General features: G+C 45.1%; 1 protein-coding gene across 2 annotated transcripts in view; it reads left to right on the top strand.

Annotated features, from left to right (window-relative positions):
• SLCO3A1 (solute carrier organic anion transporter family member 3A1) overlaps positions 1–23,039 on the top strand; it is a 112,378-nt gene extending 89,339 nt beyond the window's left edge. For both annotated transcript variants that reach the window (XM_052671679.1, XM_052671680.1), the window contains exons 5-10: positions 6,390–6,554; positions 8,488–8,686; positions 9,618–9,756; positions 13,903–14,078; positions 17,134–17,198; positions 21,549–23,039. In XM_052671679.1, the coding sequence (XP_052527639.1) occupies positions 6,390–6,554; positions 8,488–8,686; positions 9,618–9,756; positions 13,903–14,078; positions 17,134–17,198; positions 21,549–21,928 (1,124 nt within the window). In that variant the 3' untranslated portion in view covers positions 21,929–23,039. The remainder of the gene's footprint in view (positions 1–6,389; positions 6,555–8,487; positions 8,687–9,617; positions 9,757–13,902; positions 14,079–17,133; positions 17,199–21,548) is intronic.
• The last annotated feature ends 1,368 nt before the right edge of the window (positions 23,040–24,407 follow it).

Here is a 24,407-nt window from a genome sequence, read left to right as displayed (position 1 = left end):
CAAACAGAAGGAAAGGTAAAAAGATAGACTGTTTGAAAATGTGTCAGTGGAATGATTGCTTTTATCTTCCTGTCCTCACTGCAGGGATTTTCTCAGGTTTGGGAAATGGGTGTTTTCCGTGGTACATCCAGCTGGGTGATTCTGTGGCTTTTGTTGTGGACTCTTTGGAGCATCTGTTTCTGGCTGCTACATTTTGGCACGGGCTAGAAATTTTTGCAGGTTTTCATACAGAGGAATAAGAGAATGTGGCACGTCCTTGCTGCATGGAGGGGTGGCAGTTCTGCCTGTGGATGATGCAGAGCAAGCTGACTTGCACACAGAGAGGCCGCAGAGATGGGTGCCACAGCAGCTACTGCTCATTGAAGTATGGAAATTAAAATTCCACATCCATATGCTTCAAAGTATTGGTTACATCAGGAGGCACCACACTCTTCCACGTTACTCTTGTCACTGCGGGTAAAGTCCATTCGGATCAGTGAGTTCCAGAAGTCTCTTTGTAGATGGACTTTGAAGTACAATTTACATCACATCAAATAAGACAGGGAATGACCTTTTTAGTTATGCCTTTGAGGCTGTCACAGCCGACATGGTGTTGGTAGCTGGCATCTTCTTTCAAGTCCATTGGCACTTTTGTCTGAGTCAGAACGTGGCCAGGAGTCACATTTGCCCAAGTGCCCTTTTGGAGGTGAGCAGGCATGGATGGCAAGGGAGGACTAACCTCACCATCTCTGATGCGGAGTGCTGAAGGTGGAGGCTTCAATCTTGTTGTGTATAAACATATATTGTTTTGCCAGCAGCTGAAAAATATATATGCATTCCTCTGTGACAGAGCCTCATATCCTTGATGCGTTTGCTGATTGTGTAAAGTTTCCTCTGGGGAAGGTCAGACCTGTTTATTGTTTTTCCTGGGATGAAAAGGAGTGATAATTGCATACGGAGGCTAAAAATATATATGTGTGCATATAGTCGTGTCTGCTGGCCTGTCGTGGGCTTGGAATTTGTATGTGTTTGAGAAGCTGAAGAACAGAAGATGTACATGGGGTTGTGGGTGGAAGCGTTCATCAGGGTTTGTGTGGTCAGTAACTCCAGCAGCTGTTCTCTAAGTGTTGTCTCTGCAGCTCCATCCTGAACAGGTGTGTGCTGGGCATCAGTCCATGGCTGCGTGGAGGTGTGTGGTTGTCCATCTCTTGTGCATTGTGTGGAAGGGAGAGTTTATACTCTGGGCTTTGTGTGAATGGGCTGTAGCAGCAGTGCACCCTTGGAGGCTGAGCTGAGAATCCTTTTTGGCTATTAAATGGTTCTGATTTTTTTTTTTTTTTTTTTTTTTTTTCAAGCCTTGCAGTGACTGCTGCAAGTGAGTGGCCGTGGCAGGAGGGAAGTAGGGCAGTGTCACCTGGAGATGTGCTCCCAACAGGGATGTGACTGTCAGCTGGTGTCAGGGCACATGTGGAGCATGGGAGGATGCTCGAGACACCGCAAGGTTTGCTGAGAGACATTGAGATGGAGGGCTGGGTGAGATTCCTTGGCTTTAGCACAAGGAAAAGCTGTGACTAATATAACAGCAACCATCTTCCCCTTTTTCATAAGGAAGGAGCAGGCTGTCCTCCAGAAAGCCTGGAGACGGCACTGGGAGGTGATTACCATCTCCAAATGAGAGAATGAGTGCTGCACCATTTTAGGTGACTTCTATTCCAGTTAAGCAACACAAGTCCATTTGGGAGCACAGGGAAGTGAAGGATTAACACAGGGAGAGGGTGGATAAATGCTGCCATTGATCTTTACTCATATGGCAGACTGGCAGGGTTGTTCCAGCCCAGCACTCTAAGTCTGTGAAAGCAGTCCCTGCTGCCCTGAGGGCACAGCTTTCCATTCATACCTCTGTGCTGCCCCAGGGACCTCTGTGCTGTTGGGGCTGGAGATGATGCTCGGATCTGGCAGGGCACCTGTGCCCTCTGCTCGTGTCTGCCCAGCATCTGCCCTCTGCCTTGTGCTAACACGCTGCTTCTAATGCACCACCTGCTCCAGGACGTGCTTGGAAATACACTGTCAGAATCAGTTTTTTGCAGGAAAATATCCATCTCTTTGAATCTGAATGGTCAATTCTGCTGAAATTCGCTTTCAAACTGCTTCCTTGGCTTTTTCTTTAACCCTTTTGAAACATTCAGCTCTAAATGCGTTTTGTTTTCAAATTATTTAAGCTAGAAACTTACTGCATCTGTCTAGAGAGATGAAAAAATGTAAAAAGGTTGAAATTGATACAGAATCCTTCAGCTTTGGAGCGAGAAATTCATTCACAGGGAATTAAAGGAAAACCTACAGTGGAATTAAATGAATTTTGAAACTACAAATTCCCTTGATTTGGAAACATTTTGGTTTCCACCCAGCTTCATTTCCAAGAGTGTAGGAGGGCTGAGATGTACAGCTGACAGCTGTCTTGTCTTCTGTTCAGATCCTTCCTGCTCTGTGCACCAATCTGCTGACTACCCGGGGGGAGAGCTGCTCTGCATGCTGGGTTTCTCTCCCCAGAAGTGCCCCCTGGTAGTGGTGGGCCAGGAGCTCCCAGCTGTGTGGGGGTCCCAAGCCATGGAATGCCTGTATTCCTCAGGGAGAGCTCATAGGATTGCACGAGATCAGCAGCTAACAAAATTAGCTCTAAATTCACAGCTTTAATGAATCTGAGAATGTCACAGGTGCTTCAAGGCCTGTCTCTCAAGAAGATGTTTGACACAAGTGTCATCCTTTTCCTTCATACCATCTGTGATATTAATTTTGCCCAGACCTTATGGACTTTGGTATATTAAACTCACCTGAGTTTAGTGCCTCTTGTTCTCTTCCATCTTCTCTATTATAGGAGCTGCCTCTTTCCAGCAGGTATTTACTTCTTGTTGCCTGCACTATTTTCTTCATCCCATATTCCTCAAGCAAGGTGCAGATCTTGCCTTTTGTTTCCTATTCAAATCTGACGCATGCTGCCTGCATTGCTGTTAGAAAGGAGTATTTTGGATCAGTGCTAAATTTTGCCTTCCCCTCATCACACTGTCCTAGGTGGACTGTGCTCTAAACCTCCCACTAATTTATTACTTCGCTTTCTGTGTTCCTCATCTTTACTGCAAATTGAAAACATGTCTCTGTAGGGTGCTCCAACTGGAAAAAGGGGCCTTGGTGATTGTAATGCTCCAAACAATTCATTTCAAGCACCAACATGATGATTATAGTTTGTCGTTTCTGGAGAGTAGTTAAACCTCATGTAATGAGGTTGCCAATTATTCCCTGTACTCCCCGATGTTTAGTGACAAATCAAAGCTACTTGGTGTACAGAAGTGCATTTGCTTGTTGAGCCCATGGTCTTGCATCCTCAGCAGGAGAGGATGCTTGAGGCCTCCACAGCCAGCGTTTGGCCCGGATGCTGCTTAGGGTATTAGAGGGTGGGAACTGGAGAGATTAGCAGGGGTGGCAGAGAGCTGTGAGGCATCTTCCTTGATCCCTTCCAACCTGAATGGCTGGAATGGAATTAATCCTATGATCAAACCCCGTAAGCGGAAAGTTTGAAGTGTTGGGCATAAATGCTTCGGTGGAGAAAAGAGGATGAGATTCTACTTCTTGGTGTATTCTCCAATGGGAATCGCTTTTGTATAGCACGTTGGGTACATTGGGATGAGGACGTTATGTTAAATGAGCTGGTCCTTCTGACTAACCTACAATCTAGGGTCATCTAATCCAACTGTCATCTGACCCCACCATGCCCAGTGACCACAGCTTTCAGTGCCACATGCCCACAGTTCTGGAACACCTCCAGGGACGGTGACTCCACCACCTCCCTGGGCAGCTGTGCCACTGCCCAACTACTCTTTATGAGAAGAAATTTTTCCTAATATCCAAGTATGGAGGGTGAGCCTTCCTGTGCCTTGTCTTGATGCAGCTTGTGCATTCTCAAAGAGGCCTCTTGAGACTATTTTAAATCCTAAAGTCCTTTCGCTTTTCCCATTTGGTGAGTGGACTTCAGCATCAGATTTATTAACAACATTTTGGAGCTGCAAAGCAGGCAGCTAACCTTTTGGGCTAGAGCACACATCCAAGTTCTGATTGAGTCAGCAAGGCTCAGGGTAACATTTATCATGACTTTGGCTCCAGGGGAGAAGCTGTTGTGCTGGGGCTTTCCTGACCCCCTTCAGACATTTTCCATTCCCTCTTCTCACCAGGCACCATATGCCAGGCAGCTGAAAGCACGTCGCTTCGGTCTATTGAGAGAATTTTAAACTTCACTGCTGACTTTTAATCTTGTTCCCAGAGGTATTTCACCCCAAGAACTGAGACAGATAAGGCAGCAGCAGGTGTCAAATGAATCATCGTAACGGGTGGCAGTAGCAAGATGAAAGGATATTCATTTCTTTGGGGAGCCTCTTGTCATTTTCCTTAGAAAATAAAAGGGAATGAGCTGGCCCATGCTGAGAGATGGTGGAAGCTGTCAGGCGTTGCCTACTTTGCCTTTGCACTCTTTGTGCTGGGTTTTGTATCACACCCTCCAGTGGGAACAGAGCCCTGTTGCAGTATAGGATGGCCAGACCGTGTAGTAAGGCTGGATTTGGACTTTGTAATGCATGGTGATTTGGTACCAGCCTTGCCACCGTCAGCAATAAACGTCCACCGTCTTGAATTCCCTCCTGCAACAGTCAGTCTGTCATTGTTCTGATTTGGTGGATAAAGTTACAAATACACCTCTGCGTCTTAACATTTGAATTGGCACAGAGCTGCATCTCAAGGAATCCATTAATCTTGTACAAATGGAACTCCAGAGGCACAAAAGGCAGTAATGCCTTAAATATGGCTTTCCAATCTCAGCTCTGCCAAGTCCACCTTCGCCTTTTTTTTCCCCCTTCTTTTCCTGGCAAGATGGGAAGGTCTGTAGGTGGCCACCAAAGAACTGAAGGAGGCAGCAGGTGGTTCCTGAGATCTCTCCATGTCTGAATCACCGTGGCTTCTCCCTCTCTGTCTCTTTTTATTTTTATTTTTATAGTCCCGTTCTACTAAAAAATCCTATGCCTCCTGCACCTTCATTATGTTCAGCAAATCCTCAGGAAGCAAGAATTTTATACAGCATGAAAAAAACATTTATGCTATAAAGGGAGTAGAAACTGTGGAGTGTCCCCTTCCAAAAAGGTTAGATCAAACCTAATTATAACCTTTTTTTTCCCCCAAAGAAAGAACCGTGGGGACCCAAGCAGAGCCTTGACAAAGAGCCAGGCATTTGCTTGCTGAGGCCAAGGCAATTAGATTTTGCACCAAAAAAAAAGCCCTAGGGGAAAACAGAAGCCACACCAGAGAAATCTGTCATCTGCTAGACCCTGGTACGCCAGAGGGGGGTGGGAAATGGATTTTCAAAATGCAAATAGGGGCCCATTGAGGCTTCACTCCACTTCAGCAGGGTAATTTTCAAACTTAATGATTTTCACATTTAATTCAGGAAGAAATTAGTCATCAGGTATTGAGACAAAGCAAGGCTTTCTCCTGTACTGGGATGTTTTCCTCTTCAAGCTGTGTTATCTCTGCAATAATTAAAATGTTCGCTGAAGTAGAAAATGTGCTATCTGATTCATTAGCCAGATTTCCCTTTGTAAGGTAACTTGTGTTTGCTTATCGGAAATAGAGACGGGCTTGGAGAAGAGGACTCTGGACACTAATGATTCGGAAGGGAGGAGCAAGGGATCATGAAACTAAAGCAGCTGTGTGTTACACAGCAAAGGGCTGCAGCCGCTGAAGCTGGTGGGGTCCATGCAGGAGGTGCTGTTGATCTGCTCAAGGTCAGGTATATGGGAGCACACAGGCTAATGTGCCCAATGTCCCTTATGCTCATGCGTGGCCATGTCACCAGGCTAAAAAGGAGAATTTCAGCTTGCACCCAAAAGTGCTGCAAGACGTCCCTCGGCAAGCAAGGCAGTGTTATGGGAGAATTAAAAAATGAAGTGAATTTGGATGCAAGAAAAAGGAAGGGCCAAATGTGAGCTTGGACTGCTTGTGTCTGAAAGCTTGAAATAATGTGTGGTGCTCATCAACTGGCTCAGCGTTGTTCATTGGTAGCAGATGGGGAGAGGAGAAGGGAAAAGAATGCTGGGTTTTGCTGGACATCTCTGTGGAGGAAACAAACTGGAAAGCATTGATCCTTCAGAATTTCAACATAAGCTGTATAGCATTTAAGAAGAGTGACAGGTGACTTCCTTGGCACCTCCTGTTATCTGGCTCTTTCGTTGGTACTTCATTCTGGTGTTGCCACTTTTCAATCAGCTTGTCTGAGCATAATGCAAATATAGTTTTAGTACCATGTGTTTGTTCTATGGAGAGCAACTTGAGCAGAGCCCACACAGTAACACGTCTCCCTCTTCCCTCTCTTCCAGTGATCCCCAAAGTAACAAAGCACTTGCTCTCCAATCCCGTCTTCACTTGCATCATCCTGGCGGCCTGCATGGAGATAGCTGTGGTGGCAGGCTTTGCTGCCTTCCTGGGGAAGTACCTGGAGCAGCAGTTCAACCTCACCACCTCATCTGCCAACCAGCTGCTGGGTGAGTAACATGGCACTGCTGAGGCTCCAGCATCCAGAGGCATGGAAAAGCATTCAGCATGGCTGCTGGCTGCAGCCAAGCTCTCTGATAAGGCTGCCCAAAAGGTGACTTGCCCAACACCCAGAGACGTGATGTCTTTGAAGTATCCAGAAATGTATTAGCTTTGATGTACAGCAGAAATCCCAACCCACTTGGGTCATTTGGTTCCCTAAGAACACAACTGCTTGTCAAGCTACAGGGTCACCCATCTAACTACTTCTTTCCTGGTTCAGGTATCCCAGATTTCTCCAGCTCATGTCCATTTGGCTTAGGAAGCCAAGTTTCTCCTGCTAGTCCCTCCTTTCCCCTTGGACTGGAAATGACAGGATTATAGTTAGCAGCTCAAATAGCCAAGCTCATGCACTTTGGTTGTCTTTTAAATTCCCCTTCTCTCTGAGCACACTATGCTGCTGCTGTTTTCCATGTACTCTGTTTTCCTCTACATTCATTTGCCCTCTGTCAGGATACTGATGTGTACGTAGGATCTTCATTTATTTTTTCCTGCTACTCATTTCCAAGCAGTCTAATGATTTGTTTATGACATCCGTTCTCTCAGCAGCACTCATTTAAAATATCTGCAAGTTGGTTTTGGGTTATCTGTAAATACAGATCACCAGATGGGCATCTGGCAGCGACCTCTCGAAAACTGGGACGTCATGAAATGGATGGGTCTTACTATCAAAATAAAAAACTTGCAAGCTGCTCTCCTGACAGTTACTTATTTTCCCATTGACTGTTGATATCTTTTGGTTTCAGCCCAGTTTTCCAAAAAACAATCCCTTGCCATCAATGTTGCCTTCACCAGTGACATAGAGGTCTCAGATATGTTGGATTCTTCTGTCCTTCTTGAAAATTAAGGGCTTAGCAAAGGAAAGCAGCTTCGCTGTTGACCCAGTGGTAGAAGGAAAACCACTGTTTGATGGAGGATGCCTGGCCAGCCAGCATGTGTACAGCTGGCTGGTCTGTAGAGTGGGAATTGCCATGAGCCAGAGCACGTCCTGCCTCTGACCCAGCAGGGGGAAGGGAGACTTTGATACTTCCACTGTCCTCAAAACAACTTGTTTAATTTAAGCAGCATTGCTGCCAGATTTCCCAGGTGGTGTTTGTAGGAGTCCATAAGTGCCAGGATTTGGATGCGCTTCTGTGCTCTGCTTGGGTAGGTAAGGTTTGGAGCGTAACTGGCAGCAAAGGGATTAAATTGAACCCAGACAAGTTTAGTGTGATAATGCTTTTCTGTGCCTGAAAAGTGAGTCACTTCTGGCAGTGATTTTGCATCTTATGGTTTGGGAAGATTCTATAAGGGAGGTTTAATATTTCCTAATGCAACTATTGCCTAATCTCTGAATATCAGAGTACTTTGAAGTATACCAAGCAGGGTTCATCCAAAGTCTCTAGGCACTTCAGAATATTCTTGACTTTTCTGGCTGCCAGTTGTCACAGGGGGCAATAGAGATGCTGCTGGTTGGATTAGGATGGGCCTATCTCAGCAATTTTGCCATCCCCCTACAGTATGGATGAAAACTGAAAGAAGATCCTGGTTCCTCTGTGCAAGGCAGAATATCCGTTTGCATGCATTCCTCTCTGCTGGGCAGCCCCAGTTTACCCTAAAATGAGTCTGGAGAGAGCAGCACAGATTTAATTGTGCAGGGCTTGAGGCACGGATGGGAGTAAAGCAGTGGTGGGTGAGTTGCTCTGCCAGTCCAGACAGGATCTAACACTGCCAGGTACCACAGCCTCTGTGGTTTATTGATTTAACAAGAAGAATATTTCAAGAACAAATAAATACCAGCTTGGTGCTACTCCAGTAGATGATGGTAAGAATGTTTCACCATGTAATAGTGCTGTTCACTGAGCATTACCTGCACTTGTTCAAGCTGATTTTTTCCTCTTGCAGGGATGACAGCAATCCCATGTGCATGTCTGGGCATATTCCTGGGTGGTCTTTTGGTGAAGAAGCTCAGCCTTTCTGCTCTGGGAGCTATCAGGATGGCCATGCTGGTGAACCTGGTGTCCACAGCTTGCTACGTGTCATTCCTGTTCCTGGGATGTGACACAGGACCTGTGGCAGGGGTTACTGTTCCCTATGGAAACAAGTAAGTCCCCGGAGTTTCAGGGTCTCCCCTCCAGCCAGCCAGCAAAAGGCAAATCTCACTCAGCCTTGCCAACAGAAATGCCATGTTATTGTCCTCCATGAGCAGCCTTCAGGCAGTGCTGGCCCGCAAGCAACCATATGAAGGAAGCAGCTTAATTAGGGCCATGTCAAACAGTGCTCTCACTCTGAGGGCTTTTGTACCACACATCTCTGTGAGAGCTGAGTGCCTACAGCTGGCAAATGAGCTTTATTGAAAGCATACAAACTGAATCTAAAGGTGCCAGACCCGATTGTGAACCTGTGACCGCCTCTGTAGTGTTGGGTCCATTGCACCATCTGGTTTCTCCTGGCATCAAGGGACACACGCTGCTTCATTTGGTTTTTGAAGCACCTGAGGGGAGTTTGCAGACCATGTTTTGGAAACAGGGAAACTCAGAGGTGGTGGAGAGAATATTAATGGCTCCAAACCCGTTTTCATGGGAGGAATGAGGTACCCAGTTCACTGTACTGAACTGGACTTGGAGACTTGGAGGACTTCACAGGACTTGGAGAGAGTTAATCTGTATTTTATTTTCTGGTGCTTCTCAGCACATAGTGGTGACTGTTTCGAAGATGAAACCTTCAGGCTCTCGACTGCTCGCTGTTCTAGAAAAACAGAGCCCTTCCCTGAGCAAGGCTTTGGGGCTGCTCATTAGAGAGGCAGCCCAAGTCTAACATTAGATGTCCTGTTGTGGAAAGATGGTGGCCAAGGCATTTCTGTCCCCAGGAGAGACTGTAGCCTGGTTTTCTTCAAACTGGGACCCAGATAGCCTGCAGTCTGCTTTTTCTAATTTTGTTTGCCTTATCTGACCCCCTTCAAAGCCATGTTTATGTGGCACTGGTCAGAAAAGCTGGTATCAGTCTGTTGATTTGTTTTTCTGTTTCTCTTACAGCTCAACTCCAACCTCATCTCTGGACCCATATTCCCCCTGCAATAACAACTGTGAATGCCAAACTGATTCCTTCACTCCAGTCTGTGGGGCAGATGGGGTCACCTACCTGTCTGCCTGCTTTGCTGGCTGCAGCAGCACAGTAAGCAGCCTTTCCTCAGTATCTCTTGTCTGTAGGAATGAATCTGTGAGAAGTTAGCACGTATCTGGTAGAGAGGCTCATTTGCAGTCAGTAGTGGTTAAACCCCCAAAACTCAGATTATCCTTAGCTGTTTTTCGCTCTGTTGCAAAAATGCCCTCCTGCTCTGGCAGCAGCATGCCAGGGTCGCTCTCAAGACAGGATGGCTTTTCTTTTCGTCCTTCTGCTCCTCCTTCAGTTTTTCCCCTCAGTACTGAAGCACAGGAACACAAGGGGAAATGTGCGTGTGTGTCCTTTGGCAGAACCCAAATCTTTTGCATGAGCTTGCTGGCCTGAGCTGTGGGAAAAGCTTCCCTCTTCTCCTGCTGCTCCCTATCTCCTCGGTTCTCCATCTGACTATGTTCACCCTGCTCAGTCTTTTTTACTCTTTTTTCCTTTTGCTCTTTTCCCAAGTTTGATTCCTAGATAGATGTGACCAGACCCTGATTGCATTCAGTTTTATTGAAGATTTCCCTCCGCTTCTCTTGCTTCTCTCTTTCACTCCTTTGCTCTGAGGCAATGGCAAGAGCAATTGTCAAGAGAGCCGAGATTCCATCCAAAGGCATTCAGCATTTCTCAGTTCTTAGGAATTTATTCCTTTAGAAAACTCCTGAAGACCAAACCATCTCTGTGTAAAGACGTGGAATTCTTAGCAATATCTCAGAGGTCTGGTTTTCCATTTAGTGCTGCTGAAATTCTAGCGTCTCCTGAGTTACACCGTGAGTGAGTGGGAGGTGAGCCTGGTCACAGCGACCACTTGCAGCTGCAGTGCTTGCCACATGCAATTATCTCTCCATGGCTGTGTCCTTCCTTTCTGAATAGGCAGCAGAGGCACAAGCTCATTGCTAACTCTTGGTACGGATGACCCAGGAGCTCACACCTCCGCTGAATTCCCACTCCAGTCTTGAAGATGCAGGCATCCCTTTGACAAGAGAGAAGCGCTATGGATTCAGGGCGCTTTCAGCAACCCCAGAAGGGACTCTGTGAGAGTGTGACCCAGGCCATAGTACATGTAAAGGCGTTACCTTCTGCTCTCCTTTCAACAAGAGACACAACACTTGGAGCAGCAACGTGATGATTTTAACAAGAAGGCAGCTTGTCCAGGGCACACAATAGAGAATAGTGTCTCACCAGTTCCCTGAGCCCTTAGCAAGAGTACAACCAGTGTCGTTTGTGTCTGGAGTGCAGGAAGAACCACCTCGCTGTGTGACTCAGGGCAGAACTCTGACTCCTCTGGAAGGAGCACAGTAATGAAAATTCAGCTCTGCCTGTTCAGCATGCAGCTGCCTGACCTCGTGCTTCATAAGAGCAAACCTCCAAGCAAGAACCTCGCTCTCCCTTCCTCCACTTTTATTCACTCATTCTTTCTTATTTTGCCCTTTTGTCTCCATCCCAGAGTTCTTTTTGTTGCTTTGCTTTGTGTATTTCTTTGCAGTAGCATTTTAAACACAAATTAGTGAAGCAATAGCATCGTCTGGAAAGGGTATTACCAAGAGTTATGGACCAGTTTGGCTATGCAGTGGCCCTGAGGCAAAGCCAAATTTCCAAACCAGGTTTTAAACCCATAATCCAGGTAATGACCTGTCTAGAGGGTCTTGTGAATGTTATATGCTCGTGATGAGCCAAGGGTTCCTTTTTACTGAGACATAAAATTCTCTGAATGCTTTATTTAACTTTACTGCCTTGGACGTTTCTGACTGCCTCTCTCCATTTCTCCTCTGTGAACAATTTCTAAAAGCAGTTTGTAGCTCAGTTAGTTGTTTCTTTTTCATTTGTGTTCTCTTATTGAGCTGGTTCCAGGGGTGCACCTATCCAAAAAGCTTTACAAGTGTCAGTGCTGATAGCCAGAGCTCTGGCACCCACAAGAAAATCTCTTCTGGGCCATACCCACAAATGACCCATGCATACAAAGCCTTCTACTGTACTTCTTGTACTGCTTTTCTTAACCTCCCCTTCGGCTGGAGGTGCATGTTTTCCAGCCTGGCATTGCGATGCTGGCATTTCAGGGCTTTGCAGGGAAGTAGCAGCTTGTCCCTGTCCTATCATCAGAGCCAAGGTTTAGAAATTAGGTGATTGAAAACACGGGAAATTTGTGTAGATAATTAATCCAAACATAGGAAGCAAACTGCGTTTGTGCAGCTTCACATGCCCACAGAAAAATCCGCTGGCCAGTGGAAGTCTGATAAATGTGTGATTGAATGGTGAGGGGGGAGTTGCAGAGAAGGGAATCTGTAATAATTTGGCATGGGTAACAGAAAGTTGCTTCTCCACAGGGTGAAGGTAAAAGTCCATCTTTGATGTTGCCTTGTTTGATCTCTGTGAGTTGTGTAGCACGTCAGTAATAAAAGATCAAAGATCTCCCAAGTAAGGATGAGGCACAGCACAAAGCAAGCAGATGTAGTTGGTACAAACTACTTGCACTGCTTTGGGACACCACTTGGGTGCAAAGTGGTTGAAAAAATGGGTGGAGGTGCCAAGAGTCAGGGTACAAAGGTAGGGTCCAGTGACATGGCTTGTTATAGCAGGGATGAAGTTAGGTTAGTGGGAGGAGAATGGGCCCCATCGTTGCCAGAAAAAGGTGCTTTCTTTCCCTCAGTGAGAGCTTGTTGGAAATAAGCAGCCAGTTCTTCATCTTTGCTCTGATGGAAGTTTAATCCCAGGATATTTCAGTACAGCTATGCATTTAGATGGGTTTTAATCTGCAAGGCCGTGTCCTGGCTGTTTGGTTACCAGCAGTGCACTACAGTAAGAACCAGGAGTTACAGTGCTGCACTGCTGTCACTGCACAAACACCTCTGCGGTGCTGCTAATTGCTACCAGCTCGAAGCCTTCAGGTGGCAGCTTCTAACTCACAGCACAGGAGTTTGTTATTTTAATGAGTGTTTGCCAGCAAGAAAGGCACCTGCATGTCTCCTCCAGCTTTCCTGGAGTTCTGCACTGCAGTCTCTCTTGCCCGCTATGCACTTGTGTGGAAGAAAATCATTTGACTCCTGCACAGAAGAAAGAGATCGGTGTCAGAAAGGCTAGAGCTCTGTCCCCATGGCTCCTTTACTTTAGAGGCAGTGAACCAGAAAGTGTGCTTCTGTAAAGTCCTAAGGGGACCCTGATAGAAAAGCAAAGGTACTTCTACTTTGATGTGGTGGAGGGGAAGGGGAGGGATTTAGCTGTTTTTCCGTATGTTTTACTTTATGGCATTATTTCTCTTACAAACATGTGACCCACAAACCCAGCAGCCCAATGAAGACAAGCCATGAATCATTTATGATCGTTTCATTCTTATTCATTAAGGGATTTCTTGGTAGTATTGTGCTCCTTAATTGCATCGACATCCCCTGCTCAGAAATTCAGGAGGGTGAGCTGGAAAATAAGAAAAAAACTAAATCTACAACTGGCAAACAAAGCTTCTTTTCACACTCTGCACTTGCTGAAGACGTCAAAGAAAAATTCAGTCATTTCTCCCTTTCTGATCATATATTGATAAAATTTACCGTGCCCAACTTCAGCTTTTAGCTCCACAAAAAGTCTCTGTGAACCTGATGTCATTTGTTGGCCCCGGAGTGCTCCTGAGTTCGGCGGTGTCTGTGGCACCCAGCTGAAATAGTCAACCCATGGTGGTCTGCTGCACCTCCCATGGCTGTCCCCTTCCCAGCGCTCAGAGTGCTGGAATCAGGCACTCAACCTACAGCCAGGAGCAGGGCTGCAGACTTACCCGATGTTAATGTACTTCAGTTTAATTGCAAGAGAAGACAGAGGTAAAGTGGAAAGTAATTAGAACCATAATTTGGGGTTCTTTTGTGTCTCGGGGACACAAATCGTTTCTTTATTCTTCTCTGAAGGAGTATAACTTGGTAATAATTTTGTCACAGTGACATTTATGGGAGAGACTTGAAAGGAGCAGACGAAAGAAACAAGCCAAGGGACGGTGTTTCCTTGCTGGTTGCATGCATCAGAGCTGACACGCTCCTGAAACCCTTCCCAAGCTCCCCTCAAATAAGCACTTAGGAGTGACTTAATTAACTGTGGGAGGGCTCGTTGTGGCTGTGGCATTACAGAGGGTGAGCAGTGGGGCTGTGACTCTTGCTTTCCCTGATTCCCCGTGCTCTTCCACAGAACCTCAGTGGCTGTTCCTGCCTCAGCTCGGTCCCTGCCGAAAATGCCACCGTCGTTCCTGGAAAATGCCCCAGTCCTGGCTGTGAAGAGGCCTTCTTGACATTCCTCTGCGTGATGTGTGTCTGCAGCATGATCGGGGCCATGGCGCAGACGCCATCGGTCATCATCCTCATCAGGTAACCCCATGGCTCACCTGGGGGCTGCTCTCAGGGAGAGTGGGGTCATGGATGGTGGCATCCATGCTATGGCCCCAGTGGTGTGTTCAGTACTGAGAATAAAGGGATAGCCTGTGTACAGTGCCGGAAAAAAGGGAGCGTGGGGAGGGAGGTGCAGATGTGCAGCAGAATGTGGGCGTTACAGTTGCATCAGCAAAGTGGCAGTAGTGCAGCCCTGTGTTCTTAGCAGGTAAGGGCTTAATGAGATACCTGTAGAAATGGCCTGGAGATGTTAGAAACCACGGAAAAATGAAAGGCTGTTGCAAAGGTGAGTGTTGGTCAGTACCGCCTTGGCTAGAGTTTGACTTCTCTCATCCTGGACCAAGTCCAAGAACAAAAGGATCTTGAAATTGTGAAGGACGTCTCTGGGTAGAGCCAATATGAATAGCTGAAGTAGCTTATTCAGATATCTGACCTTGTGTTATTTCCAGACACACGGAACACTTCCCCCTGTGATATAAGCATTATACCTAAGCCCACGTTTATCCAGAATTACTTATCTGTCAGGACTGTCACTTACTGCAAATAATAACCAGAGGCATAAATAGCTGATCCATTCTGCAGCCTGGAAAATTCCAATAAAGTCCAATCAATAAGGTTTGTATTAGAAGCGCACTCTTCAGTGGATCTTGGACAGAACGGCTCTGTGAGGGCATGTCTCCCTGCAGGATACAAAATGAGATATTCCACCTACTGCTTCTTTTCTCTCTTTGCATCTACGGTAGCTAAAGGGAAATCAAACTTCTCGTGATAAATATTGTGGCAAAAGCAATCTGAAGTTTGAAGGGTTCTTTGTTCAGGGGAGCTACCAGCACCTGTAGGATCCTGAATGGAGTTGTCTTCGTGTCGACTCCAAATGAGATAAGCCAGTCAGCCGCCAGGAAGGAGAATACAAGCAAAGAAAAAAAGGAAGGGAACATTAAAAACACTCATCTCTCACTTCTGGGAAATAAACAATTCACCCATACAAACTAGCAGCTACACTTATATCAGAGTTTTAGTTTTTAGCTACTAAAATGTATGGGAAAGAGCTGTTCACCATATACAACCTCATGGTCTCTGTACTTTTGGGTAAAGCATTGCTGGAAGGAGGTGCTGGCGTGTATTCATGGTGTCTCTGGCAGGGACAAGTGGCATCATCTGCTTCCTGTGGTTAACTTAAGAATGAACTCCCCTCTCGGAGCCAGCATGAGTTGCACTGGGACCAGTAGCTTTGGCATGTGCCTGAGATGGTCACTTAAAGAGAACTGAAGTTTTGGTCTGGAAACAATTCCATCGGATGTAACCACTTGAAGATAGTAGAGACACTTTGGGGTCTGGAGACTGTCTGGGATGATGGGTTGCAGGGGGGAATAAAAATATGAATAGGTTTGTCTTTTACTCCTCAAAGCCTTCTGATATTGCTTGTCCAGCATCTAAAGGGAAGCAGGTGCCATGAGGGCAGGAATCACTGCAAGTCCGTACCCTGAAGAATCTGGTGTGAGATTTGTTTGCTTCAGTGTCTACTAATTAGATGTCTTGTCTAGGAAAGTCGTTAGTTCACTGTGGTAGGCACTAAAGAAAGATAGCATCTCCAGGTGGCAAATGTTACTTCACCCTATGGTGTGGGAATGGACTTTGGTCTTAAATACAAAAAGGTGGATGGATGAACGCCACTATTAATTAAAAACCCACTGTGAATTTTTCAGATGACTGTCAATTTTTTCATAAAATAAACCTTGATACTCTTTTCACTTCCTTTATTTCCCACTCTACTGTAGAATCCTATTTAAGCCAAGCCATTAACTACTTGAATATTTTTCCAAGAGTAGATTCTTCATGGCATTAAGTCTTATGTTGAGCCTGGGTAACTCTCCTGAAACACAGCCAGAGGTTTGGGCTTCATGCAGGACTCAGGATATCGTGTTACATGGTCTGTGTAATGCATGAGATGAAGGCAGGTGATCAGAATGGTCTTTTCCTAATTTAAAACCAATTGCTCTTTCTGGCTATTTTATTGGTATTGTGGGGATATATTTATGCCAATATATATGCAGTCACATGGGGATCGCTGTCTGCTTTCCAAGCCTTTGTATCCTCTGGGACATAAAATGCTATTATATGAGTTAAAACCAAATTAATGGTTTCTGAAATGCCGAAGACTTCTCTGAGCCTACCTCCAGAGAATACCTTTAGCCAGTAGCATCCTTGAGCTAAGCGAATTAGAAAGCCATGAATTATTTTTTAAGGCACCTATGAAGGCTAATACTAATGTGATAAACTGGGTTCTGTCCACAGCAAAAGGTGGGGCAGCAGTTGTCTTCCCAGTATAAAACAAATTCCATGAGAACTCGTTTTCTTGAGCATTTCCCCACTGGGAGGCTTGATCCAGCAGTTCTGCTGAACATTTTGGTCCATCATCTTCCTTTCCACCCCTATTCCTTGTAGTCTGAGAAGACTCCAGACAAGAAGTTTTCTTTCCTCAGGTTGGATGTGAGGAAAACTTTCTTGTCAGAAAGAGTGGTCGGGCATGGGCACAGGCTGCCCGTGGAGGTGGTGGAGTCACCGTCCCTGAAGGTGTTCAAGAACTGTGTAGGTGTGGCACTGAGGGGGGACGTGGTTATGGGCATGGTGGGGATGGGTTGGTGGTTGAACTGGATCAGCTTAGTGATCTTTTCCAACCCTTGTGATTCCGCGATTCCAGATGATACAAATTCTCAACATCTGGAGCCTTAAAAACACGATGGGGTAAATGCCAGTTTGCTGAGATGAGAATTCCGTTTTTCCCCATTCAACAGCAAGACGAGCTGCTGTTGTTAATGACTTTGCTAAATTCCTGCACCTATCACATGGCCACCACTGCAATTACTTTTGAGGCTGTAGGCGGTTCAGGCAAAGGAAGAAGAAAAGCCACATTAATGACTTTTTGAAGAGGTGGTGGTGGCATCCTGGCTGACAGCATGGAATTGCCATGGGGTGTGTTAATGAAAGCAGAACAATAAGAATCGATTTCACTGTCTCCCTCTCCTCCCTACAGAACCGTGAGCCCCGAACTCAAGTCTTATGCTCTGGGGGTGCTTTTCCTGCTTCTCCGTTTGCTGGGTAAGTATAAAGATGTCTCGTCTTTCTCCCCATCCCTCTCCTCTCTCACAGAAAACACTGTTTTTAATATGCAAGAGTTGATTTCTACTTCGTGCATACTTACTTGACATCAGAAATTGCAGTTGTCATGGGTGGGATCTGATGCGGTGGGGTCCAAGACCTCCCTGTGAAGAATATGGCATCCAGATTCCCAAAGGCACTTTTCCTGCCATGTCGATTGTGCTAATGGAAGAAAATGTGGTGTTGCATGAGAAATGACCATTTCTGCCATGCTCCCACGCAGCCAGCCCTCTCCTATAGCTATTAACATGTCAGCAGCTTGCACAATTACTGCTTGTATTGCGTATGGCTGAAGTAGAGGAATACGTATTTTTATCCTCATTTGAGGGACAGGACCTGTGTTACATAGGGTGTGTTTGTCCCTTCTTTCTGGTGTCTCAGAAAGGAAGACAGTAAAATGAGGCAGGCAAAGTCCTTGTACTCTCCTGTGGGTTAATATCCCATTAAAAAGCAAATGGCTGTTCCTTCCTCTGGACCAGAATGTATTTCTCATGTGTGAATTAAAAGGAGCACACTGGGCTATTGTTTGCCTGCTTCTTATTTCTAGGTGTTGGTTTTTTTTCCCTTTTAAAGAGATGGCTCCTATTTTACAACCCCTGTATTTCATCTCATTATCTTCATGACCCATCACGGTGTGGGTGCACATGGTTTCTGCCTGTCTTGAAGGTGGGATTTATTTTTTTTTTAAGGCTCCTGCAGCAGAGCACCGGCAGTGCCTTCTCTGCTTGATCCCCAGTCACAAAGTTAAATGCCATCTTCTAGGCTGTAGTAAAGTTCTAGGAAGTAGGAGACCAAAAATCCCCGTAGTACCACTCATTGCCTTGAGTAAGTACTTTCTTGTTTTTAGTAAGAACTCATTCCCCATGAGCTGGAAGGGAAATGGTGGTCCCAGATCAGTTTACATTAAAGCCAATTAGATTTTCATTGCTCTTGGTAAAGTAGCTGCAGTCATACAGAAAGCTCCATCAAGCAAATGCACCAAGAGCTCAGAGAAGTCAAAGGGTTGCGTCTGGATTGGGTTGGCTCTGGTTCAAGCCTTGCAAAGACAGCATTTTCCTTTGCTGTCAGTGCTGCTCTCGGGTTTTGGCCTGTCTCTGCAGCTCTTGCTGGCTGAATGTGGGGTGTCGTCAGGCAAGTCTGCAAGGAGGGTATTGCAGACTGTTGTTTTTGAAGAAAAAGGTATTTAAGGGGAAAGATTTTCTCTCTTTCCTATTCTTTTTGAAAGAGAGAAATCTTCTGAGATAGCATCATCTTCAATTCCACTAAAACTGAGCTCAGACATGTATACTGAAGATAAATTGATCTTCTTTTTCTTCCAGTGAAGAAGCCATAGTAAGAATTCAAACTCAAATCTTTATGTGTTGCTCTGTCACTGAGGAATTCCCTTGAAATAAGAGAATACATCCCACAGAATATCAGCAATGTAGCTGGAGCCCATAGAAAATGAAGAGAAAGGTGCTTTTCAAGATAAGCCAGGGTATCCAAATCTTGCCCTTAACAATCTGACTAGCTTTATTGATATATTTTAAAAGCATTTCAGTTCACCTTTAGCTTTGACTTAAGAAGAGAATGGTAATAGCTGCTTCTTGAACCAAAGGAGTGTATTAAATATACGTGGTATGAGACCCAGAGGTGCAATCGGAGCTAATAGATTTCAGTAAGACAGAAGCAGCTTTTTTCTACAACCCTGCAGTTTCTGCAATGAAATATATATAGCAGATTTTTTTTTGCAACACTTTGCAATAAGAGGGAAAGCATGATTGAATCTCTTTAATATTCACTGTAATAACATGAAACACAACTGAACTCTCCCGATATCCTCCCGGACATATTATCTTATTCCACAGGAATTCTGCTGTGAGAGAGCAGCATAACAGTGTCTTCATATAAATGTGCAATAGTGGTCTCTTGGAGTGTAAAGCGAAGTGGTTGGAGCCAAAGGTTTTTGAAAGCAGCAGCTGCTATACAGGGGGCTCTTGCTTGGGAAGTGCAGTGGCACAGCTGCCCAGGGAGGTGGTGGAGTCATCATCCCTGGAGGTGCTCAAGAACCATGGGGACGTGGAGCTGAGGGATGTGGTCAGTGGGCATGGTGGGGTGGGATGGGGTTGGGCTGGGTGATCTTAGTGGTCTTTTCCAATCTTTATGATTCTAAGGCATTGAAAACATGGAGAACCAGCTGAAGCTGGAATGGGAATGATGGCATTTCTGAAGTCCAGCTTATACATCTCCAAAGCTTTGCATCAGCGTCTCTCAGCATACTAACAAGTATGGACTCACACCTCAAAATTATGGTCCAAATGCAGCCCTCCCTTAGCCCAGAAATCATGCAGCTGCTGTTTCCTTGCCCACTGCCACATCTGGATGTTAGCCCATAGGTAGGTGGCATCTGGAGGCAGCACAGCACCAAGCACACGAACTGCGCTCAGCAGCACAATCTCTTTGCCTGTTCGTGGCAGGAGTCTGGCTGGATTTTTGAGTGCTGGATTGAGTTTGCAGTTGTCCACAGGCTTCAAAGACAGGCATCTTTTAACTTAGAAGCAAATCCAGCTCAGCCTAGACTTTCCCGTCACTGCAGTGACAAACATGGATCTGGCACTGACATTGTTTGCAGAACATAACTGAGTTTTAGATGTGATGACTGGAAGTCATGTTTCTAACAAACACATTGTCTTGTTTTGTACCATCTATTCTTATTCACCACAGTCATGGTTCAAATGTGTACCAGAAGCCTGTATAGCCTTTCTTTACTCCTGTAGTTATTAGCGTATAAAGAAAATCAAACATAACCTGCAGAGCTCTAGTCATCAACAAAATAAAAGAAAAAGATCTCAGTTACCACAGGGAACAGTGACTACAACCAATTTATTTGTAGTCTTAGGATATATGTCATGAATGTCATTATTTTGTTCATGTCGAGCTGAAGGAAAGCATCATATTCAAACCTGGAAATACAGGTTAATGATGAAATTGGATCCAAGATTAAATGCTTCCTGTCTAAAAAGTGCAGTCCTTGTGTCTATGTGCCTACATGCGTATTTATAGTCACAGCACCTACAGATGGAGTGATGCTGTCAGTGCCCAATCTCAGAGAGCTCATTGTGCCCACCTGCTATTCAGTTCATATAGATGGTGTTCTCCTTTGCTTGCTGTCTTAGCATGCAACAGTGGGCTTTTTGGGTCTTGTTTCTTTGTCCTTAGGGATTGTCCACTTCCAGCCTACCCATAGAAATATAGCAGAAGAGGGAAAAATGGTTTACATTATGTAGAACACTTATTTATGTTTTCTTCTGAGTGCTCCATCTCAGGGAGGTCGTGGATTCACCATTCCTTCCTTGAGGTGTTCAAGAACAATGGAGATGTGGCAAGAGGGACATGGTTTATTTGCATGGTGGGAATGGGGGATGCGGTGGTGCCTGGACTACATGATATTAGAGTTCTTTTCCAGCCTTAATAATTCTATGATTCTATGCTCAGTGCCTGGTGCTGACTGGGGAGTGCGCAGTTGGGTGTGGATGATGCCCCACTGTTGGAACGATTTGAAATGGGGGAAATTCTGCAGCAATCCCATAGGATGGGAAAAAGTAGAGAGAAAAATGTCGCATTTATTGGTTAAAAGGGGTTGGAGTGATTGCTCTGTTTTTAGATTGCAGCTCTGTTGCAGAACGAGACGTGCTCATCCACAGTTAGCTGCAGTGGCTGTAGGAGAATCCTGCTGTGATATTTCATTTAATGGCACACTGAAATTTTCCCTTTTTTTCGTATTTAATCAATGGAATCCATTACAGGCCATGGCTTCTTCTCCTTAGATCAGGAGAAAGCCTACTCCTGTGTCAGGGAAAGGTCCAAAACCAGGTCTTGGTGCCACAGCTGATTTCAGACTGAACTGGATTCTGTGACATCCTGCAAGTGAAAGCCCTGGAATGCAAAATTACAAGCATCTAAACAGAGAGCAATCCACAAAGCCATCCTCCTCCTTTTTCATTTACCCCTCCATGTAGTCTCACTAGATAAACCAGAAGCTTAATGAAAGGCACTTAAACTTGAATAAAATCCTACCTGCATTTGGGATATAACCAGGAATCTCTTCCATAGACATCGACTCCAAGCTAAAAACTCATATCCGCACACTTTGTTTAGGTTGATTTAGAGCTAAAAAAGCCAGCAAATCCCAGGCTCCATCTGGGACCATTAACCTCGCTAAGTGCCCTCGCTTTCCGTTCGGTGTAATCACGTCCTCTCTCTTCATCATAAAGATCATAAAAGCATGATTTGTCTCTCTTATTTTGACAGGTTTTATTCCACCTCCGTTGATCTTTGGGGCTGGAATTGACTCCACATGTCTGTTCTGGAGCACGTTCTGCGGCGAGCAAGGAGCCTGCGCGCTGTACGACAACGTGGTCTATAGATACCTTTACGTTAGCATTGCTATAGCCCTCAAGTCTTTTGCATTCATCCTCTATACAACCACCTGGCAGTGCTTGAGGAAAAACTATAAAAGGTACATCAAGAACCACGAAGGTGGTCTCAGCACTAGTGAGTTTTTTGCCTCTACTCTCACCTTAGACAATCTGGGGCGGGACTCGGTGCCCCAAAACCAACCACATAGGACAAAATTTATCTATAACCTTGAAGATCATGAGTGGTGTGAAAATATGGAGTCTGTTTTATAGTGACTGTGGAAGGATGGACTATATTAATAACCCGAGGGTCCTTTTTAATAAAAATGAGAAGAGAGAATGAAGAAACAAAATTACAAGACAACAATGGCAACACAGGAAACTTTTGTCTTTTTCTCAAAGTCAAACCCAGCCGGGATTCATGAGAACGACGTCTTATAGTGGGATCACTTGTGATATCCTGCAGGGTGATGGAGAAAGCAGGGAGCTACCAGCCCCTTTGGTGACAGTATGGGCTTCCAAAACGGGAATCGCCAGAGGGCATCCTCAGAGGTTCATTGGAGAGCTCAGCCAACAGAGAGCCTTGGGCACGAGGTGCTGAGGAAGCAAGATGATGATGGCAATGCTGGAAGAGGCATTTGCATCCCGAGGGGCCATCTATTCCCATAGTATGGGCTGAAGGATCCGCCCTTTGAACCTGGGTGCTGCTCAAACCCGACGTGCTCTGTGATGTTGCTCTGACACCAGCCATGAGTCCACGATAAACACCTTGAAAGCTGCTGGAAAGCTTCCAGGTAGCGAGCAGTGCTGTCCCAGCTCCCGAGTCCTTGCAGCCGAGGCGTGTTTGCAGATCGCAGCTTTTGGGTTGTCTCTGAATAGCTGTGCTCGGATCTTTCAAACCCAGTAAAGTTGGAGATGTTTGCTCACGCTTGCCAAATGTGCTGTCATTTTTAAAGAGGGATGAATTCCAAATATTTGTCTGTGTAATCCTCTAATTTCTGAAATTATTTTCAAATCTATGTTAACCCTTAAATCGCTGACACTTTTCCATAGGGAGGGCTTACGCTGGTTTGGGGGAGGATCCCGTTGAATAATGTGACTCAAGGGGTTTGTTTAATCCTCTGCATTTTTTATCCATACGCCTTCATTCTAATATGCTACCAAGCCAATGAAGACACATAATATGTTTTTAAAAAAGAGAACGAACGCACTGTGTCTCTATAAAAACAGTTGGAGAATTATAGATAATATGATGATTTACATAATATAGTTTTTTCATATTCTATGTGACTCAGTGAATACATATATATGAAGGGAGAAACTGTTTATGTTCTCTCCTGTTTTTAAAGATATATATATATATATATAATTTGCAATCTAGAAATCGTGTGGTGGATGTTTTCTTTAAAGTACATGTGTGTGTGTATGTACCAGGTGAAAGGAATACTGACCTTAATCTTCACAACAGATATTTTTCTCACTTGAGAAATTCCACTCATTTCCATGGAAGCCATGTGAGGAAAGTAGAATAATCTGCCGGAAGCCACATTTTGCCCTGAGATGTGCAAAGTGTGTTCCTCTGGAAGGCTGGGTTATAGGAGCAGAGGCTGGCCAGCACTGAGCACCTCTGAAATGTTCGTTCACATCTTCAGGAGGTGGCCATGCAGAACAGATTTGCCTTTGCCTTTGCAATGCAGTCTTATCCAAGGCTGCGGAAATCAAGGGGAAGCTTTCATCTGATTTCAGGAAGCCATCAGGTCAGGCTTATTTTGTATGTATTATTTTTATTTTCCAAAACATTCCTGTTGGGAAGCAATACTAAGTGACTGTGTTTGATGGGTTTTCCCTGGCCAGAAATGGAAACCAGACCCGTTTCCGCTATCAGAAGGGTTTTAAGGGTCAGCATCATAATCAGGAACCTCCTTTTTTGTTCGTATTTTGAAGCTGTTGTGAACGTGCGGGTTGTTCAGAGAAGTGAGCCGGCGCCTTGATCCGAATGCTGGGCATCACTTCCATGCAGCTGATGGGCTGATCTGCCCCTGCTCCTCACCCACTGCTGGCAGTTACAGGGGCTGATAACCCACTACTCATTTTTAGCAGACCTTGCTCTTATCTGGGCATTTACACTCGGGTGTGGGGCGCCAGGCTGCCTCCACACGATTTGCTTCACTAACGTGTTTGTAATTTATGCACAGCATTACAAGTTCAGCATCAATAAGGGCGAAAAAAGGGTGAAATAGGTATATCAAACAAACTCCACTGTGCCAAATACTAAACAAATGTTATATCTGCAGATCTTTGGTTCTTGGTTTGCAGCCGTGCTAAGAATCACTTGGGTAATGGAGGAGTTTAAGGGAAAAAAAGCTACAAATCTCTGCAGTGCCATTGTTAGGTGCAGTGGTAAATGATGCTTTTAGACCATTAGATTTGTTTAGTATATCCTGTCTGCTAGAATAAGAGATACTGCATCCATAAAACAATGAATTTAAAAAAGACACAGGGTGCATAACTGTCTCATAAAATATGTATAATTGTCAAGTATAAGCCTTTGGAATCATTCTGTACAGTTCTCTTCATTCTCAAAATTTATTACTTAGACTGCTGTCTTTTCAAATGTTAGCTCGTGATGCTGTACTGTACACACACATTCAGACTTGAACACAAATGTTGGAGAATGGAACCTTCCTCAAAGCCTGGCTGCTTGAAATTCTGTAGCTCCTTTTGTAATTCAGATTTTCTCCCCTGAAGTCCC

Source organism: Tympanuchus pallidicinctus, unplaced genomic scaffold (assembly GCF_026119805.1).
Source record: "Tympanuchus pallidicinctus isolate F22 unplaced genomic scaffold, pur_lepc_1.0 scaffold12, whole genome shotgun sequence".
NCBI classification, from domain to species: domain Eukaryota; kingdom Metazoa; phylum Chordata; class Aves; order Galliformes; family Phasianidae; genus Tympanuchus; species Tympanuchus pallidicinctus.
This window is presented reverse-complemented; position numbering and strand designations above follow the sequence as displayed.